Source organism: Papaver somniferum, chromosome 10 (assembly GCF_003573695.1).
Source record: "Papaver somniferum cultivar HN1 chromosome 10, ASM357369v1, whole genome shotgun sequence".
In the NCBI taxonomy this organism is placed as follows: domain Eukaryota; kingdom Viridiplantae; phylum Streptophyta; class Magnoliopsida; order Ranunculales; family Papaveraceae; genus Papaver; species Papaver somniferum.
In genome coordinates, this window is record NC_039367.1 from 149,618,976 (window position 1) to 149,635,599 (window position 16,624).

General features: G+C 35.4%; 2 protein-coding genes and 1 pseudogene across 2 annotated transcripts; 2 read left to right on the forward strand and 1 right to left on the reverse strand.

The window, feature by feature from the left end:
• Positions 1 to 348: 348 nt before the first annotated feature.
• Positions 349 to 1,185, forward strand: LOC113317039 (early nodulin-like protein 1). The gene is made up of 2 exons (XM_026565187.1): positions 349 to 611; positions 696 to 1,185. Exons 1-2 carry the CDS (start codon positions 416 to 418, stop codon positions 1,067 to 1,069), a joined length of 570 nt encoding a protein of 189 aa, XP_026420972.1. The 5' UTR covers positions 349 to 415; the 3' UTR covers positions 1,070 to 1,185.
• A 7,118-nt stretch (positions 1,186 to 8,303) lies between these two features.
• LOC113316506 lies at positions 8,304 to 10,877 on the forward strand. Its single transcript, XM_026564671.1, has 4 exons — positions 8,304 to 8,669; positions 8,771 to 9,142; positions 9,253 to 9,341; positions 10,760 to 10,877. Exons 1-4 carry the CDS (start codon positions 8,304 to 8,306, stop codon positions 10,875 to 10,877), a joined length of 945 nt encoding a protein of 314 aa, XP_026420456.1.
• Positions 10,878 to 11,014: 137 nt separating this feature from the next.
• On the reverse strand, positions 11,015 to 16,245 carry LOC113316507 (annotated as a pseudogene).
• Positions 16,246 to 16,624: the final 379 nt, after the last annotated feature.

The following is a 16,624-nucleotide window of genomic DNA, read 5'->3' on the forward strand; positions in this document are numbered from 1 at the left end:
CAATAACTGCAAAACAGAAATTCTTAGACCATCTCCAACGGGTGGAATTTAACAGTCATCAACGTTCGGTAAAATTAAAAACTTGTTCCATTTGACTCAACCGTCAAAAGAGGTACGAATAACAGAGCTTGGTCATCTTAACCCACGTTAAATCCCCTCAAGCGTTCATAATCTATACAGTCAAGATCAGTTTCCCACGTCCATAATCCCTTCATGGTCCATAACTAAAACAACCCATAACCTCCCATTTCTACTCCCACGTCTCAGTCAAACGTCAAACCCCACTCTCTCAAAATCCCTCTATAAATATAGGGTTCATTAACACTTCTTTGTTCACAATCACTCCACTACTACTACTGCTATACCACTCTCTAAACCCTCTGCTTTTTGATCTCAGAAAAACACCACAAACATCATGAGTTCTTCTGCTTGTTCGTCATCAGTCCTTGCAATTTTCATCATCTTCGCAATATGCACACCCATTATAGTGTCAGAAGCTAAATCAAGTGAATTCAAAGTTGGTGAAAATGGTGTCTGGCAACAACCCAATGATACTAATCTCTACAACCACTGGGCTAGGCGCAACAGATTCATCGTTGGCGATTCTCTATGTAAGTCTTTTCTTTTTTGTTAAAATCTGATTAATTATGTGTCAAATTTGATTAGTTTGAAACTAATGTTATCTTGTTGATTAGTGTTTGAATATGAGGATGGTGATTCAGTACTAGTGGTGAACAAAGGGGATTACAAGAACTGCAACACAACGAACCCAATATCCGCATTCGATGACGGAAAGACTGTTTTCATGTTAACTAAACCAGGACTAATCTACATCATTAGTGGAAACTCAACTTATTGCAAGAATGGGGAGAAGTTAATCATCAGTGTTATGACTATTCATCCTCCTACTCATCACCAGTCTCCACCAGCAGTTTCTGACTCGCCTTCAGTTTCACCAACTAGTCCAACAACTGAATACTCATCAGGAGCCTCCCTCATGGCTGCATCAATTACAACATTATCAGCATTCATTGGAGCCTTGCTTTGGAGCGTACCCATGCTACACTAGTTATCTTGCACAATCGTGCACTAGTACTAGTTGAATGCTTAAGTTATTCTTTTCGTTTTCTGTCTGTTTAGTGTGTGAAATTCCGGCTAGCTAGTGGCCGGAATTATTATTTAGTTTTTGCCATTATAATTATTTGATTTTTCAATTTTATTGATTTTCATTGTTATTCATTTATATGTACGTAGTTTGGAATCTTTGGATATCCATCCTTATTCTTATTAATGAAATGATTTATTAGTATTATCAGCAGCCTTGCAATGCCAATATTTTCAACTTTGGAGAAAAATTGAGTTAACATTCTACACTGTCTAAGATCACATTCTCCGTCCCAAAAAATGGGAATAACAAGAATAACCATTGATTTTGGCCGGAGTTGTGGGTGGAGCCTCTAAAAATGTTCAAGAGTCGTACGATTTCGAAACATGATTTGCTCCTCATCAGTAATCTCTTGTATCCCCAAAAATGATTATTTTCTAATTAAATGCTTGGGATAAGTATGAAAAATACACCTAAAACTACCTAAAATTTATTTACGAAAAATACATTTATTCCTAGACGTTTACCTTTTACAATAGAAATATTTTTGTACAAAAATATTGAGCATTTTCTCCATAGCTAAGAATAGAAATTATTTTTTTACTATTATTTTCTTATGGTATAATAACCCAAAAAATAATATATATATTATTTCGATATTATTATTTTTTAAAGGCATAATAATAAAAATAATAATATTCTATTTTATTTTATGTTGAAATATATGTATTATACATTTCTACTAATATTTTTTGTTCATTGGTTTTCAAAATTTTACTTGATGGGTTGATTGTTTATTACGATTTTCTATTAACGATTTTGTATTTCATTATTGTACAGGATTAATAATTAATTTGTTCGTGGCGGAGGAAGTGCAGTTTGATCTACTGTAAGCATTCACAACTCCATGCATTATGATTTTGTACATTTTATCGAAGTTTTATTTAATTTCATTGTAGTCATAATCAACATTAATTTAATTTTCAGTAAATTGGAAGCGCAATATTTTGGTTTAGTTTAGCTATAAAAAGTGTAATATTTAGGTTTATTTTAGCTATAAAAAATGTAATCGGAGATTGTACACTAGATTTTTTTATTGTTTTTCTTATGATTGATTTTTAATTTTTTTCCTTATGATTTATTTAAGTTTTCGATGGAATCATGATGAAAAAAGAAAAATTTGATGTGATTATATCAGTGAACTTCTAATAATTAGAATTCAATATCTCCACAAAGATTTTTTAATATATTTTTGGCAACATCATAAAATTCTATAAGATTTAAAAATATATTGTGTTAATATAATTGCTAAATTTCAAATATGGTGGGGCCAGAAGCTCCGGTTAACCACAACGCTCGAAAAAACTCTGTTTTTATATACTCCCTCCGTTTCCAAAAGACAGTCCGCTTTGACTTTGTCAAAATATTAAGGAGACCTTAGTAGTTTACATGCATACCCTTAGTTACTTGTCTAATTTTATTTGGATAAAAATGTTAGTAATAAAACTACCAAAAATTGTTATGTGATTGTAAATAGAAAATAAAAAAAAGAAAGCTAACAGGAATGAAGAATATATTTGTTTCCTTAATTATACAAATCTCATTACTGTTTTAGATTGGCTTCATTAAGAAAGAACTTATGAATATAAAACTTTAAGGGTATATTAGAGAGTTTATTGGAAAAATATGACTATAAACAGAAGCTGGACACAATTTTGAAACCGACCAAAATGAAATAGAGGACGGTCTTTCAGAAACAGAAGGAGTAGAAAATAATGAAGGCTTCTCTTAAATATAATCCATGCTTTTATTAACCATAGCCCATTTGATTTTGGTCGGTGCAGTTTGACTACAATTTTTAATTTGACCTTTCTCTGTTATTAATCATAGCCCCTAAACCAGGTTTTCGGTTCACTGAGTTTGGTAAATCAGTAACTCAATGATCAGATCTGTTGTTCTTGTTCTTGGTGCAACTGGTTACTGGTTGACCGTAAAATGAAACTCACTATTGCACCTTGACGCTAGAGGCTTGCCAGCGGTTCCATGGAAAACCCAAATAAAGCTTTGTGTCACTTAATGTACAACACCAGTTTTGCTGTACTTCATTAAAATTTAAGATTCGTTTGGATTGTTTCCCATATTCATCAGCTAATATACCCCTAAAATTTTCTGATACCTCATAGTATAGTTCGTAGTTGTATCTTGGATTTTTAAAGTTAATTATTCCATGATGATGGTTGATGACGGCTTCGTCAACTGCTTAACATCCTTTCATGGGAAGACATGTTCATGTCATAGTTTGTCTTTGCCGATCGTTATTGTCGCAGTAATGACAATCTCACAGGGATTTGGTGGAGTGATTCTTTAATTTTAAAAATCTGAAATATAAAATCTAGGGTTCATGGTTGGAGGAATAAAAAGAGGGAAAAACTACGATATATTTAGGTCTCAAACTCCACTCGCCTACCAGTTATGAGTTATGAATCACTGCTAACCCAGCATATATATCGTGGGTTATGATATGGGCTATGGTTAACAAATTGAAAATAAATTATAGGCTATCACTAATATGGGTTATGGTTAATAAAAATTTGGACTATATTTAAGAAAAATCATAATCAAAGAGCCGTTCTTCAGAAATAATAAAACAAGATGATTTTTCTTTTATCTTGTGTTTATTCGTTTAGATGAGGAAGAGAGTAAAGTCGGACCAATTCAACCGTGTGCGCGGAGCAGTAGCCGAAGACGACATTACACGCTAGAAAATTAAGGCCAACTAAGACCCATCCACTTGAGCATAGTAAAATATGACTTATTAGAGCTGGGAAAATTGGTGTTGGGATAATAAAGGGACAAGACATGCACAATCTAAACCGTGAAAAGGGGAATAGTCAAAAGTTTGGGTTTATTATCCCGGCTAAATTGGGCCTATAGCATTTAATTTGGGCCTATAGCTAGATGAAAAACATGTTATATGAAATAATCTTCGCACCACCCCTAATCAAAATAATTACCCAAATACCTATTTTATTCCTGATTAATTAGCATTAATTAATAATATTAGGGGTTAATTATATTTTGGATGTGAGATTAGCTAATGTCAGAGAGTTCTTCAAAACATCAAACATTTAGATTTTTTTTCTTAAACAGTACTCAGAATCGGTTTACGTTCATGTAAATGTAAACCGATTCTGGATTGGTGTGTCCAAATTAACAGAGGACATCTATAATCGGTTCAGGTTGCCATATGTATAATCCGATTTTCATAATCGGGTTTTAAATATTACATATATAAACTGATTGTTTCCTTTCATACAATTTTTTTTTTCATTCATTCCATTATTATTATAGGATGCATGTAGCACATGCATCAAGCCTTTAAACCCCTAGGTGACCCTAGTGGACGAGTTATAGTCTCGTGAGGGTTTACATTGAGGTATACCCACAAAACCTATACAAAAACTTCTAAAGCCATCAATCTTCCTCCGAAGACGATACACGATCCATGAAGTCCTGGTCATCCTCCGGGATTTTTTCTACCAAGAAGTGATAGCTTGCGTCAAATGCGAATGCTTCCCCTTTTTCCTCCAAGTAGCGCGCTTTCACGACTTCGTGCTACAAAAACACAAAAACAAACTTACATTTGTTAGTGGTGTTTCATTGGAAGATAAAAAAACACGGGTTCCGTAAAACAAACCACAAAAATACTTATAAATTGTTCAATGGACAAGTGTTAAAAATCTGAGGTTGGATAGCTTAATAAGCAAGTATCGCATTTTCGATGACTAGGTGCCTATCATGGACTTGTTGAACACTTCTTCCATTAGGATTTCCAAATTCTTTCCTAAATTTGTTGTGTACCCTAGCCCAAAAGGTTACAAAATCCACCCTTACGGAGGACTGACGTCTAACTCGAGTTTCCGCTTACCATGCTTTGGTGAATGCCAGATCTTCGTTTGAATCAAATGACGCCATTTCTTGTATGTGGAGGTATGAAATGAGTAGTTGTGGAGTATATGGAGTAAGGGGGAATAAAATGATCAATTTTGGGGCAAATGGGGTCCAATGGTGAGGTCTTTATTTATAGAGAAAGTCCCTAACGGGTATTTTTTTGAAAAACGTGAAATAATTTGGCATAATCGGTCTTGTAGAAGGTATGTATAACCCGATAGTGTTTTAATGCCACCAGAAATCAGTCTTTTGTGTGACCAACATAAACCGATAAAGAAATGTAAAAAAATTGAATTTTCACCGAAATTAATCGGTTTATATATATTCATATGTGACCCGATTCTAGCTTGAAAAACATACAGGAAAAATAGCTTGCATAATCGGTTTATGTTGACATGTCGAGCAGACCGATTATGTTTTAATGCCACCAGGAATCGGTTTTTTGTGTGACCTACATAAACCGATATAGACATGTAAAACAATTGAATTTTCACCGAAACTAATCGGTTTATATATATTCATATGTGACCCGATTCTGGCTTGAAAAACATACAGGAAAAATAGCTTGCATAATCGGTTTATGTTGACATATCGAGTAGCCCGATTGTTTGCATGTCAGGCTAGAATTATTGAGCAAAAACACATAATTAGAATTAAAACTTCAAGTGCATTAAGTTCAACACAGAGATCATCCAAAATACAAACCTTAAAAGAGTGTTAAGAACTTAAAACAACCACAAGTCTTATAAACTAAACTTTTAATATCTAAAGCTTAAATGCAAAAACTTAAAGAGCAGGAGCACCAGCATCAGCAGCAGAAGCACCACCGGGAGCATTTGCAGCACCACCATCAGCAGGAGCACCAGCACCAGCATCACCACCATCAAAAGCAGCAACTTGTGCTCGAGCCATTTGTTTCCACATACCTTCCATTTCTGCATGGAGCTCCCTCTCAGCTGAAATCATGTTTCTCCTCATCCTAGTGAGCCTCATGACCTCATAAAGCTCCTCCAGTGCAAGCTTGTCAATCAATGCGACGGCTTGTTCAAGATGGGTCTCACGCCCATAGGCAAACTTATAGAGGCTTCTTTCTGGCACTCGTTGTGGTTTCCTAAGGATGTCCTCCAATGTGAGCTCTCGAGAGTAAAGCGCTAGGTGTGAGAAGTCCATATCTACATAAACAAAAAAAAAACAACTAGTTAATAATCGGTACATAATCAAACATATGTGATCTGATTCTGACTACAAAAACATACATGCGTGTGAAACATTAGTAATCGGTTTATGTGGTACATATATAAAATCCGATTATTAAAAGGAATCCGAAGAGTCAAACAAGATCGGTAAATTATTAGGCACATAAAACCCGATTATGAAAAGGAACCTGAAGAGTCAAACATAATTGGTATGTTATCAGGCACATAAAACCCGATTATGGGATAGCATAATTAAAAGAAAAAAATGTTTCCAGAATCGGATTATTCTAAAGCACTTATAAACCGATTCTGATGATGTATTTTCATATTTCGTTTCTAACCCTAAAATCGATTGATGTTAGTCATCATATAAACCGATTACTTTGCATGCTCTTCATGGCGGAAACCAAAACCCAGAATCGGTTTATTCGATATGTCAACATAAACCGATTCTGGATGTAATCAGAGACTTTGATTTTCAAAAACTGAAGATTTAAACATGTAAATCAATCAAAAAATGCAAATCATAGAATGGGTTGATGGAGATTTACCTTTTTCATGGTAGGATCGAAGATCTTGGAGGAGAGGATCAAAAAAAAATTGATTAGGGTTTTGAGAATTTGGAAAGATTATGATGAAAATAGAAACTTTTTTTAGGTTTAGATTTTTATGTTTATGGATTTACTGAAAATGGTAAGGATTAGTATTTATATGAGATTGTTTTAGGAATTAATGTGGGGGTAAATTAGTATTTTTTAAAAGTTCGGGTGCCCAGAATAATTTGGTGGTGTGGGAATGAAAATTTGATTGGCCCATATTAAGTGTTATAGGCCCCAATTTAACCAGGTTTATTATCCTAGATTTATCCCAGCTTCAGTATTTTCGAGTAGAGTAAATACCAATTTATACTCTACACTCTACTCATAGATGAACACAAACTAGCTCTAGTTAATAAAATAATGAAAACACAAAATTGGTTAAAAAGACCAAAATCAACAATTCTTGGGTGAAAAAGACATGTAAAATTTGATACTGTTTAAATGGACAAAAATGTAAAACTAGCCAGGATATAAACAGTTTCATCCTAACTATTTTCAAATAATTTTTCTTATTTTTAATTTACATCAGGATGCATCCAGTTTCATCCTCACTCTTTTTTAAGTTTAAGCCAGAATGAATTCAGTTTCATTCTTGCTATTCTTTTGGTGTCCATTTCATCCATACTAATTTTTACTCCCACGAGAATTATGTTTTAAAAATATTTGGACAATGACCCATTTTCCCTAATGAAAAGTAGGTTGTCAAATCTTAGCTTTTGGGAAGCAAAGTAATGGCATACTTGACACCTTTGTCAGTGATCCGAAAACAAGAAAGACAATTCATGCAAACCCACTGCTCTAGAGAAGCTAGTAAAGTTATCAGCCTCTCTGGTCACGAAAATGCTTAAGGACCCCGGATTTATACCAAAAAAAATATAACCCACTGCTGTAGTCGCTACCTAGACTGTCTATTCACACAATTTTATTACTTGTTTATACCTTTTCCTCTCTCTCTCATAAATTACTCTTCTATTACAGTTTTACATCTTCCAGAACTCCAAAGAATAGATTCGACGGAAGAGAGGTTGGGAGTTTACTTCAGAAATCTGCTATTTGTCTCAAACTTCCGATCAGTTGAGGTAATACCGTAATAATATGAACGATTAGTTATTTCTTTTGATTTGTTCAGCTGCTTTACTTCAAAAATCCCATTTCCCTTTTTTTTAAGGTTTAATTGCTGTGAAATTTTGAGAAATTGTCATCCGTATATGTTCATCCTGCGATAATTCTAAAAAAATGATGAGTTTGAGAATCCAAGCTAAAAGAGAGATGGAGATGGATAGGATCTGTGAGTTACCTGAATCACTCATTCATCACATTTTCTCATTTCTTGATATAAAATGTATTGTTTCTACAAGTGTTTTATCTACATAATGGAGGTACTTATGGACATCCATTCCCTTTATCGATCTTCGCAATTGGCGGATTTGTCCCGAAAGGATCAATGCTTTCATGAGATTTGTTGATAGAGTGTTGTCGTTTCGTCAAGATGTTCATTCACCATCTATAAAGACATTCTGGTTCTGTATTGATTTTCAATTTAAAAAGTCTCGGGTTAACGAATGGCTTTCTACTGTGCTACGACATGAAGTTGAAGAAATTGTTCTCTTGGATCGTAAAGGTATAACATTTCCTCCATGCCTTTTTACTTGCGAGTCGCTGACTAAATTGGTAATAACCAAGTCTTCCCTCGAACTTCCGGAATTAGTTAATTTTCCTAAGCTCAAGATCCTAGTACTCTATGTCACATTGGAGAATGAACACTTGATTCAAAAGTTGCTTTTCAACTCCCCTGTTCTTGAAGAGTTGGTTTTGCAAGTGAATAGTAACTGGGACATTCCGTATCTATGTATTTGTGGTCCTAATTTGAAGCGGTTGGTCATCCTCGGTTCATCAGATCGGAAATTTGATATATCCAGATAAGTGCACCATATTTACAGTCATTCGAATACTCTGGACTTCTTGCAAATGATTTTGTTCTGCATAATTTCTCCACAATGCTTGATGCGGAAATTTTCATTTCACGTCCATCGCCAGCAGATTCAAGGGAAAAGGGTGAACTTGGTAATCTTTCAACAAAGCTTTTCAGTAGTCTTTCTCATGTGAAACGTTTAAGAATATCTGATTACTTCTTAAAGCTTCTTTCCTATCAAGATCATTTCCCAGCGAATTTGCCTTCCTGTTATAATTTGAATCATTTGGAAGTTACGAGTGCTAAGGGTAATCTTCCCTGTCGGATTGTTGGATTACTGCTCGACTTTCTCCATATCTCACCTAACGTGGAATCACTGGTCTTTGGCGCTCAATTTTGGAAATATAAGTCTAAAAACAATGATGGTCGGTCGCTAGATTTGATTTCTCAGTGTTCGTTGCTACACCTCAAGTCAATTGAATTCCACAGGTTTTCTTGGAACCGATTCCAGAAAGATTTCGTAAGATTGTTTCTGGAGCATGCAAAAGCTTTACAGAGGGTAAGAATTACAATTTCAGGTATGTCACCCTTTTCAATGAATCCAAATTACCAGAAGGAAGTCATAGATGAGATATCATTGTTTCCAAGAGGCTCACCTGAATGTGTGTTTCATGTCGACTATAGTGTTATTTAAGTTCGGATAGGTTCTCTGGAAGTGCAATAGAAGCCAACAAGATAGTACTCAGTTCAACATTACAGTGGGTGAAGGAAAAATCAATTACTGCATTTTGTTAGTACAGTCAACAGTGATTCTAGAGAGACTTCATTGCTGTTGTTTTATGTTTCCTACCATGAATTCTAGTTTCGCATACTTTTGGTTATATTTCAAGACTGTTAACATCTATTTTGGGTTTATTAATGTTGTAGTCTGTGCTTTTGTTCCTAGATTTACAAAATTAAGTCGCCCATTGAAAAAAAAAAAAGTAAGACTATGCTAGGAGAGGCAGGCCGTCGGTATTGGGGTCAGTCCTATCCTCATCCAGTGCCAACTGTTACCCATAATTACAATTTACACATACAAGACCTACCAAATAACTGGAAAGCCATACCAGTTCTCTAATTTATAAGTATGATGGAACATGATCCTTTTTTATTGTATTAGGGTCGGAAGGTTTATTCAAGATTTGTGCTCACTTGGATGTTTCGAACGTTTGTGCTCCATAGACTTAATTTCTTGTTTTGCAGTGCATTTTCTGTTAGACATGAATTTCAAGAAAAATGTTTTATTTCGCAACATTTTTCACGTTCACCCAAAATTGTTGGGAAAACTGCTCGACTTTCTCCATGTCTCAGTTAATCATGAGTCATATTTATCTTTCTTGAGGGTTTTCGCTGTTATGAGTCTGACGACAATGATGGGTGGTCGCTAGATTTGATTCCTCGGTGTTTGTTGCGATTTGGTGAGAGTTTTTCTCAAGAATGCACCACTTGTACAAAGGGCAAGAATTACATTTTCAGGTCGGTCATATTTAACAAGTTTAAAAAAATAAAGTTGCGGACTAGATAGCATTGTTTCCAAGAGGTTCGCCTGAATGTGTACTTCATGTCTCTTGAAACATTTTGAGAATTAGTTTGTTAATGCTTCGAGTATCATGGAGTCAGCAACTCAGTTATTGAATTGGGTTACTTAAGTCTGGACGGGTCCTCCTGACGAGCAATGGAAGCTGAAAGATAGCCATAAGTTCAACAGTACAGTGCGCGAAGGAAAAACCAATGACTGAATTATGTGTTCACAGTGATTGAAATCAGCCAATCACTGCTTAAAAGCTGCTATCAGTGGCTTATCAAACAAGCATGACAAAATAAAATGGACCCAACTTTGATAAAAACTCAAGTACTTGAGACGAGAGAAAGGGAATGTAAAGCTACACAAGTTAGTTCCTTAAAATCCATACAATTTTGAGTCTCTCTGTCCAATAACTGTAGCTATTAACAGGTTGTTGCAGTCATCAAATTACTCCAAAGTTCTTGTCAAGGATATTGTTCTGCATCATTTCTCAACACTACTTGATGCAGACAGTCCTTTCACTTCCAGCAGGCAAAAGAAGTTGTGACATTGGTTATCTAATTGCAGGTGAGCTTGTTTGCCTGTTAGGCTATCTAATATAAAATGTCTAAAAATATCTGAATGTAGCATTCAAAGTCTCTATTATGAAGATCATCTCCAGACAAATTTACTTACATTTTATAATCTGATCCAATCGGAAGTAGCGACTGCAAGTTTCTTGGTGGGGATATGGCAAATATCACCATAGAGGTCATCTTACAGCTCTGGACAAACTTCAGTTGGAGTTTTACAAATAGACTGGCAGTAAAAATGATATACAGATTTCAAACAACCTGGCCGGAAGTTTTAAATATTAAGCTCCCTATTCTCAACTGTTTATGTTTAGAATTTCACGTAAAGCAGATTCTGAGCACATAAAGGTACGGTCATTTTGCATTCCGCGATAATACTCACACAGAGCCTCACCTGCAACTGTCCAAACAAACTAGCATTTTTTCACCCCATAATGCTTTGCTTCATCGTAGCAGATATGATATATGGCAAGAGCATCCATGAATATATCTTTTGCCTTCCTACGACTCTGATTAAGCTCCGGTGCTTGATATAAGATCTATGGTCCAAGCAATATGACCAAGGATTTAAAAGCATGAAAAACTAGAAACAACCTATCGAAAAACATGATTTAGTAAATGAGGATTCGACAAAGACCTCTTTATATTTTTGATAAACAGCAGCTGCAGCTTTCTTTTTGTGATTTTCTGCATCTGCAAATTGACCTTTTGCCCCTACATTGTTCAAGGCATGGCACATATCGGTTTTGTATGAATTATGTTGCTCCCTCCAGAAAGCAATGCAGCTTTCTGGTACATCTTGTTCGAAAGATGGGAGTTTGTCCACTTCCACATGATACAAATAGTTACAATAATAAAAGTCTGTTTAGATGGTTAATAACTCTTGTCTTATGAACTCATTCAACTTCTATTAGTACCTGAATGAAGAAGGAATGCTGCTTACCAATTATTTGCTGGTCTCCAAGCTTTTCATAATATTTAACTTTATCATAAAGGAGCCCTGAGACAGACTCAGAATTATAAAAATTATCTCTTTTCGATGACTGTGGAGACTTGCTAAATCCAGATGAACCAGAAGGCATTTTTTGCATGAAATGTGGAATTTCGTGCTGCTTTAATTTGGGTGGGATTTGAACCTGTTTGGAGAGACACGAAAGATCGAGAAAGAATTTAGATGCAGATGTAAATCAATGTACGTTGTAAATCCAAATGTGCAAAGGGTAATGATTTTATGTTTTTAACAAAAGAAAAACATTAATCGACTAATCTTTTTCCCAGATTTTGCTGCATCCAATGCATCATAATAGATGTCCGTCAACTGTAGCAATTTCCCCTCCACTTCGTTTATTTTTTCAGCGTCTGACTTATCCATTGTCAACCTTCTAGCCATTAAGCGCAGCCAATAAGTTGCCGCCTCACCAACAGGATTACTGAATGAAGAGGTATTAAAAGAAGTACTTGTCCAAGATTAATTTTAATTAATAAACAAAAGAAAATATTAACAATATAAATGAATGAGAACGAGCACGTACCTACTAAATCTAGCTGTCAAGTATTGCTCAAAAAGATGGTGTTCTAGTTCATTTTCAACATGGAAATCAGCTGGCTTAAGATGGGATACATTTTTCGCGAAATAAGATTGTGTCCATGGCGTGCTAGGTGTGAACAAACTCAATAACTGAAAGGGGGAGAAATTCCATATTATGCATAGTGATATACAATTCATATCTGTATAAAAGGTTTATTTTTGAAGACTCTAAAAACCTGTGTATTTCTGCACACCCAATACATGTCTCCATCCAAATCACTGTTTGCAATTTCATCTGCAATGGATCGGGGCCCTACAATGGGAAAAAAGATTCCATATTTTGCATCTCCAACGTAGTTCTTCAACTCTTTCACATATGTTGCAGTCAGGAGATGTACGTCGCCAAAGTGTAGGCCAGGATGTTTGTAAACTAATACATCCCCTGAAACTTGCCCATTTTCACTGAAAATGAACTAGAGAGTTACATTAATACTTGAAACGCAGTGCAAAAAAGAGAAACAGATGGTAAAACTGGTGGATTGTAGAGAACACGTACAGAATCACACAAACTTGATCTGGTTGGAGGATCCCAGTAGGATCTGCCGTACCCATCAGAGAATACGAGTCATTCACAGGAAGCTTTCCTTCCTTTAACTTCTTCAAATCTTCTCTCATGAGCACTGACAAACGCTCTTTCAGATATGGTTCGCCCAAGGGAATTCCACATAGAATCATCTTCGTTAAAAGAAAGTCATCCATTTCACCATAATATAGAGACGCTGCAATTACAATTAATATAGTAAGAGGAAACCCACAAGACAAACCAGACTCTACAGAACCTAATCTGCCAAAAAACGAAAGCACCATAAGCAAAGGTAGGCTATAACGGATACATCCATAAGTATATATTGATGGATAACTTTCTCGGTTGATTTGATTTTTCTTTTATAAGAAAATTGGTTATTCAATCTGGTACAAGCTAGTGTACTAAAAGACAGTTACCTCTAAATGCTGCACGCCGGTCACACTGAAATTTTTTGTTTTCTTCCAAACAATTAATGAGAAGATCCAGAAAGTATTCATCTGGGACTCCCCCGTAACTAAGAAGTGCAAGTAAGTACTTCGACAAATTTGTCCTCTTAGGTTTCAACCATGTCAAACTTATGCATGCACATACCTTGTTGCTACAACCTCAAAGGAGTTGGTCATGGGATCATCATTTACATGTCCTACATCACTCCTAACTTTTATCATTGATGGCCGTACTTGAATTGTGTTAGGGGGAAGCTGAAAAATCAAGAACATGCAACATTATTAAAGAAGTTGGTAGATAAATTCCAGCAGCCACATTGATACTGAACAGTGACTGACAACAGCTTAGTTGGCATCAAAGTCATGCGCTGCAAAATTGACAGATTTTTTTACAGCAAATTTTTATACCTTCTTGTTGACAAGGAGGGTTCCTTTGACAGCACCGCCGTTGTGAAACAACCGCAACTGGATCAGCAAAGGCTATACACGAAAGAAGAAAAATATGCTATCTTGTTAATTGAGTTTGACTAAATAAACAACACTAACGGAAATTAGCAAAGAAGCAATTAGCGGGTGCTTGTACCGGATCTCCAACATAAGATCTTATAGACGTCTCAAGTCCTAACGTCTTTTCATCCATACTTCGACGTAGTAGCATTTTCTATAGGGATAAAAGGATTTAATTAGACTATGATACGGAAGATGTTTCCTCCTAACAGCAGATAAGAAAACTGACATAACATACCTCAAAGTCACCCTAACTCGAGCACTTCCCTTTCAGGATGTTCCTCGGACATTTTAGAGCTAAATCATAAGAGATAAAACCAGTACCATCAGTATGGATCTGCGGTTCCCCGACTTCATTGCAAACAATGCAGCCATCCTGATCCTACAGTTTAGGAACAATTGGTCAGCGAAGTTGAAAGATTAGACAATTATCTTCAGAAAGTAAAAAATAGAAACAATGATAGAGAATAGCAAGGTGTATGTACCCGTCAAGGTATATCGTCAATTTCTGCAACACGGACACATGCAAAATCAATATCCAGTTTGAGTGTCTTCGATAATATGAGGGATAACCTGCACACTCCGACACAACCAGATTTTTCATGTAAACCAAGACTGAATAATGAATGAATTTCTGCTGTAAAGATATCACACCATAATAACCTTCGGAATTACCTCGGCATGTATTTAGCAGTGGTTGGAACTTTATTTATATTCATGAAAAAAGACCGTCCTTCGGAAATAGATTTATAAAACAAAATGCAAGGGTCGACTTTATTATATGACAATGGATCATCATATTCCATGCAGACAAAGTAACACTTGACAGATGAGGAAGTTGGAGATCTCTTTTCTTTGTTCTTCCCCTCTTTGCTGTCTTTGTAAACTAGTGCAAGTTCGAATATAGAGCAAAAAGTAACATGTCAATAAGCAAAGTTTGCATCAAATTATTGAAACCAATAAACCGTAATTAGGTATTTCAAAATCTAAGAAACAATCATCACAGACATCAATTCAGAAACTGTCCAGTGCAAAATGAATGCATAAGCAGTTAACTCACCAAAGAAGTGATAGCGTCGTGATCCAACTAATATCCCTTCTTCACGAATCCTATGGTACACAAAATTTAAATCACAGTTTCCTACACCTTCGTTTCTGTTCGGTTGATATGTGGAACTCGAATTATTGCATCTGAAAATTGAATTCCTTCCTGAATTCTCTACCATTTGTCCTGAAAACTTGACAAGCAATACATTCTCATCCCCTATATTCCTCTGAAGATGAGTTTGTCCTGGTTGCAAATATGGACCCTGAACAGAAAAGTCACGTACATATCAAGTTGATTTGATTAACAGTTTTTACACTCGCTAAGATCAAGTCTGGCAACAAAAATGTTCTGTGGCAGCAGCTAAAATGAACATAAACTTAGTCCCTGAAGAATTTCTTCACAACACATTTATCTCTAAAAGAAGAATTATACCTTGAACTTGTAACTACCATCTGAATCAACATGACAATGATACATAAAGGTTTTATCCGAATCCCAGGCGATATCCTGCTAAACCAAAAAAAGATGAGAAAAGAAGATCAAGTCTCTATCTGTATATCTTTTTCTTCCGCCAAAATATCGCTTTTCACTTTTACAAGAAATCTCTCAATGTAACTAATAACTAAGTCACAGACAACAATCACCTTTGCTCTATCTCTTTCCTGGATAAAGTTGCGCCCCAATAGTTTCCAAAGTTTCAGCTCAAAAGAAGACATTTCCATATTTTCCATACTCTTAATTGCATCCACGGATATAACATCATGCAACTTGTTCCTGCATCAAGTAGGATCTCCAGTATTTCAGTAAAACAGGGTAATTTCAATATACAAACAACTACAGAGTTACGTGTTACACAATAAGGCTTTAAAATGGCTCATCTTTAACTTATTTTTGGATGTCCTAATTCAGGTCTACCTAAGTTTCATTTTGTTATATTTTTACATCCTACAAAGATAAGATAGTGCATCACTTCAGAATTGTAAAACAAAGGATTCAACAAACAAGCCCAACATACTTAAGGTTCGACAGGCGGCTGGCTTGTAGATAAGATTTGGACATACAATTAAGTTAACAATGCACTGGTTTGTATCAAACCCAACATGGTAATTGCAATGTTTAGTAAGTATGGGGTAGTCTTATCATGCTATTGAAAATGATAAATCCTCAAAGTTAGCAAGAACTTACTTCCCGCAATAGCTTAACATCAAAAAACTGCTTCTTAAAATCAAGCTGATTTAAAGCTTGTATATGTCCATTTGTTCTTGGCATTTTGGTTTTTCTCTGCTGTTCCAAACTAGTGCGCGTAAAGTTATCACCATCTGAAAATAAAGCCAAAAGAAATTCCCATTAACCAGCCAATTTCAGTTCATAAGATACAAATACAAATGCAGAGAATACCCCCAAAATTGTACCAACACAACGACAGATTAGCTTCTTTACGCAAAGAACCCGTGAAACTACCCAGTAAATTTGATAGGTGCAGCAAAAGTATAGATATCATACTAAATATATCCTTCTGTTGCACCTATCAATAGGAAATCTAAAGCTTGTTATTTCACTTGAAATCTTTCCATATGCAATCTACAAACTACTACAAAAAATGGGTC